At 35.8% G+C, this 5,000-nt stretch overlaps 1 protein-coding gene across 1 annotated transcript in view; it reads right to left on the reverse strand.

The window, feature by feature from the left end:
- The window catches only part of LOC106882533 (inter-alpha-trypsin inhibitor heavy chain H3), a 57,885-nt gene extending 57,473 nt beyond the window's left edge, over positions 1–412 (reverse strand). The window contains exon 1 of the mRNA XM_089363368.1: positions 132–412. Coding sequence (XP_089219494.1) covers positions 132–185 — 54 coding nt within the window. The 5' untranslated portion in view covers positions 186–412. The remainder of the gene's footprint in view (positions 1–131) is intronic.
- Positions 413–5,000: the final 4,588 nt, after the last annotated feature.

Raw genomic sequence — 5,000 nt, forward strand, 5'->3', positions numbered from 1 at the left:
ATAAAAACAGACAGTATCTAATAAACAAAACATATTGAATAATGAATGAGTTTAAAAATTTATGGAAACGAACTTAATATACAAACGATAAAAAAAAATAATAAAATACGGTTTGTTTCTCTTTTACTTACCGTCACACATATTGCCAGTATGACAAGCAGAACGAAGCACGCATTCGACACCATCGTTATGTCAGCACTGAATGATTCTGGTATGTAACTATTATATCAGTCTACGACCAGCGGGAGTGTTTCCTGTCCATTTTACTAGCTTCTTTTTCATTGGTGAAGGCATTAAAAATCGGTTACTTTCTGAAATCTCACTTGTTACCCATTTCAATACCGGATCCTGGAGGTTTTCTTCTGACTATATTACAGTGACTATTATTTACTATAGTAAACAACATGTAAATATATACTATATTAATTATTATCGTAATATGTATGTATGTATGTATGTATGTATGTATGTGAGTCTACATAATATTAACACTGTACGTAGACAAAAATTATGTTTGTCTAGAAATTGTGTAGGAGGATATTGTCGATTAAATCGAATCCGCTCCTTGATAGGATCACATTCTATCGGCCTCACCCACCCGAAGGTACGGTCGACCTCAATAGGGTTTGAACATGAAACCTAAAGTTGTTTAAGTAAATATGACAAAACTCTACCGAACGTGAATAATAATAATGATATGGATAATAATGGTTTTAATTTTTTCCACAAAGGCGGCCATTTGGGGGAAAGGGATCAGTCAATTACATCGACCCCAGTGTTTCGCTGGTACTTAATATATCGACCCCGAAAGAATGAAAGGCAAAGTTGACCTTGGGGGAATTTGAACTCAGAACATAGCGACGGGCGAAATACCGCTAAGCATTTCACCAAGTGTGCTAATGATTCTGCCAGCTCACCGCCTTAATAATGATACTAATAATTCTTTCTACTGTAGGTACGAGCCTGAAATTTCGGGGGAGGGGGCTAGTCGTTTATATTGATCAACTATGAAGGTATTTAATCCATCAACTCCTAAAGTGTGAAAGGCAAAGTCAATCTTGGTGGCATTAGAACTTTGAGTCTAAAGACGGACGAAATGCCGCTAAGCATTTTGTATGGCGTGCTAATGATTTTGTCAGCTCGCAGCTTTAATAATAGTTTAAAATTTTGATACAAGGTCAACAATTTCGGAGGAGAGATAAAGTGATTAAAGTGAGATAAAGTGATTAAAGTGAGTATTAAACAGGTATTTAGTTTATCGACGCCGAAAGGATGAAATGAATACAGAGTCAACCTCGAAGGAATCTATACTTAAAACGTGAAGACGGACAAAATGCCGCTCCCCCTCCTCCTCCTCTTCCTTCTTCTTCTTCTTCTTCAGCAGTTTCGAAGGTGAGATAAAGTGATTACAGCGACGCGACTACTAAACAGGTATTTAGCTTATCGACGCCGAAAGGATGAAATGCAGCGTCAACCTCGAAGGAATTTATACTCAAAACGTGAAGACGGACAAAATGCCGCTAAGCAATTATCCGTCACGCTAACGATTCTACCAGCTCACTGCCTTTGCAGCCTTAATAATAATAATAGTTTCAATTTTGCCACAAGGGTAGCCATTTTGAGAAAAGGGATGAGTCGATTACATTGATCTCCAGTGTTTAACTGGTACTTAATATATCGACCCCGAAAGGATGAAAGGCAAAGTCGACTTCGGTTGAATTTGAACTCAAAACGTATCGACTGGCGAAATACCGCTAAGCATTTCGTCCAGCATTTCGTCCAGCATTTCGTCCAGCATTTCGTCCAGCATTTCGTCCAGCATTTCGTCCATAACGATTCTGCCAGCTCGCCACCTTAATAATAATAACAACAGTAATAATAATAATAATAATAATAATAATAATAATAATAATAATAATAATAATAATAATGATGATGATGATAGGCTCTCATGGCTTCTGATCTTAATTAATTGGAAGTGTTATCATGTACATTGTTTTGTCTTGGTATAAAAATATAGGCTACAGCAAATATTCTACTCAATACCACAGATTTGCTTGTCATTTGTTTGACCTTAACCAGTTGAGCATCTCCCTTGATGGCTGACGATATGTGCATCTCTGATCATGAGCAGAAGTAGTGGGGGAGCATCATAGCCATGTGTTGAGAGGAATTCTTTGGGATTTGAATAATTCCCCTTTGGAAACGTGGGTGTTTTGCTCAACATCCTTAAACAAATCTTATTCAGGGCCCTTTTGAGCAGGATGGGCTACTCGACCTGAAGAAAATTCTAACTGGGCCCTTCCTGTGAGGTCATGTGCTGTTTATCTTGATATGATATCACCATGTCGCGCACATATGGTTGTGATGCATGTGCCTGGTGTACCCTTATCAGACGGGTAGTCATGATGGGTATATAGGGTGTCGTATATGTTACCCCAGTGTCACTTTGATGGCATGCACTGCTCTCTCACTCAATAATAATAATAATAATAATAATAATAATAATAATAATAATAATAATAATAATAATAATATATAAATTCTATGAATAAATGACAGGCAGTGCTACAGCTCCAGACAAAAGAGGGGCTCATAAAAACCAAACCCATCCATATTTGAAGCGGAATATTCAAGGGAGATACGCTCTCACTACTTCTTTTCTGCTTGACACTGGCACCTTTAACTGACATGCTAAACAGAACTGGATGTGGATACAACTGCTACAGCAAAAACAATCAGCCATCTCTTGTATATGGATGACCTGATGACCTATAACTGTAGGCTACAATTAATAAACAGCTGGAAATATTACTACAGAGAGAACATGGATTTACCAAAGAAGTAAACATGAAATTTGGCTTAGAAAAATTTGCGAAAGCAACACTGAAAAGAGAAAAAGTAGTAAAGAGTAGCAACATCACACTAGATAAAGCAATGAATTAAGAGAATAAGATCAAAGCAAGACATACAAATACTTAAGAATCAATGGAGCAGTTATGATATAACACACACAAATCAAAGGGAAAATGAATAAGGAATACTATAAACGAGTGAGATTAATACTTAAAACAGAGCTCAATGTGAAAAACAAGATAATAGGTATCAACACTCTAGCCGTCCCAGTCATAAGTTACAGCTACAATATTCTTAACTTGACTCTAAATGAACTAACTAAAATAAACAGGAAAACAAAAAAAATAATGACAGGATTTAGGATGCATCAACCAAAATCTGACATAGAAGGGCTATATATACAACGTATCGAATGTGATAGAGGCCTTATACAGCTTATACCGAAGCTGGGAAAGTATTACAAAATAACCACCATAGGACTACAGAAATACCTACTTCAGAAGCAAGAAAAACTAATACAAATTGCTACAAAATACGAACAAAGAAAAACTGTTTTCAGACTTTCGGGAAGCTGACAAATACAAAAAAAGAAGTCATAGTACCTCACAACTATGAAGGAAAAGGAGAAACAACAAAAGAAGTAAAACAACTGAAATCTTAACTAAAACTGGAACAGCGAAGGATCATGATAAAACGATGGCAAATATTGGATTCAACTCAACAGAAAAGAAATAGACAAAGCAAAATTCCAACGATGGTTGAGAAGCTTAGGACTCAAAGCAAAAACTGAAAGATTTTTAATTGTAGCACAAAATCAAAGCCTTCCAACCAGAAATCACCAAAAACACGTAATAAAAAGAAATACGTATCTAGTTAGTTTCATTCGCAAAATAAGCCCCCTTTAATTTTGCTCAGATTGCTTTCAATTTTGGTGTGTCGATACAACTCCGAATTTTAATAACGATCAACCAATTACTTTATATTGCAAATTAAAGGATCTGATGTTATTTGGAATTAAGTTGGGAAATTTGGGCAATTTTAGCTAATCAACAAACAGCGTGGCGTTAGCAGGTTGTTACCATGACAACCGCACGCTGTGTTGTGTTTCACTTCACCCGTTTCTGTGTCGCACATTGTTCTGTGTTGATTCCTTTCACACGCGTGTTTTGTTTTAATTTTTCTAAGTGTTAGTATATTACATATTTTTCTGTGCTTCTCTATGTTAGTATTTTTACATATTTTTAATTTCATATATTTTTAGGGCAAATTCTTTGTTGGCCAGTGTAATTCTTATCGTAGTTTATCCAATCATGAAAACGTTACTCAACTTTGGAGATTTGCAGACAGACGTCCCCTTTTCACACACACACACACACACACACACACACACACACACACACACACACACACACACACAAATATATATATATACACTAGATTTTAAAGATCAGTTGTGAAATTTCAAGATGTAGATAAACCACATTAGTCTTTTCGCACATAGAAAAGTTTCTTCTAGTATTTTGTGTCCAAAGAAAATAAAAGTTTGTACTTGCATCTGTTTATTTTCCACAGCGAAGACTTTAAAACATGAAGCTTATTAATCTTAAATATATTTTAGATATATTTTAAGATCCTATTAAACGCTCAATTGTAGATAAATATCTATTAATTAAAGCCGCAGTATTGGCAAAATTGTTAGAGCTTCAGGGAAAAATCCTTCTGTATTTCTTTAGGCTTCTTACGTCTTTATGTTCAAATCCCTGCAAAATCAACTTTGCCTTTCGTCTTTATTATTGTTAGCAGTTAACTTCCATATGCTACTGGTTATATTGTTTGCCAGCACTTTAGCGGCACATCTAAACGTGTGAATTAATCTAGAGATATGCGCTTTGGTGTGTATGTATCGAGTAGGAGCATACCTAGAAGAATGGCCATAGTTACCAACAGAGATATCTGGGAAACAAATATATCAATAGTCAGCGAAGACCTGGTTGATATTCGAAGTGTCTGGGGTTTTGAAAAACGGAGGCTGAAGTGGGATGCATTGCCTCCAAAATTCATTGACCGAACGATCCAATGGAGACAGCAGTCGGATTATATATACAAATATATATTTTTTAATCGGAAGAAATATACTTAATATC

This window comes from Octopus bimaculoides, chromosome 15, assembly GCF_046866305.1.
Source record: "Octopus bimaculoides isolate indiv1 chromosome 15, ASM4686630v1, whole genome shotgun sequence".
In the NCBI taxonomy this organism is placed as follows: domain Eukaryota; kingdom Metazoa; phylum Mollusca; class Cephalopoda; order Octopoda; family Octopodidae; genus Octopus; species Octopus bimaculoides.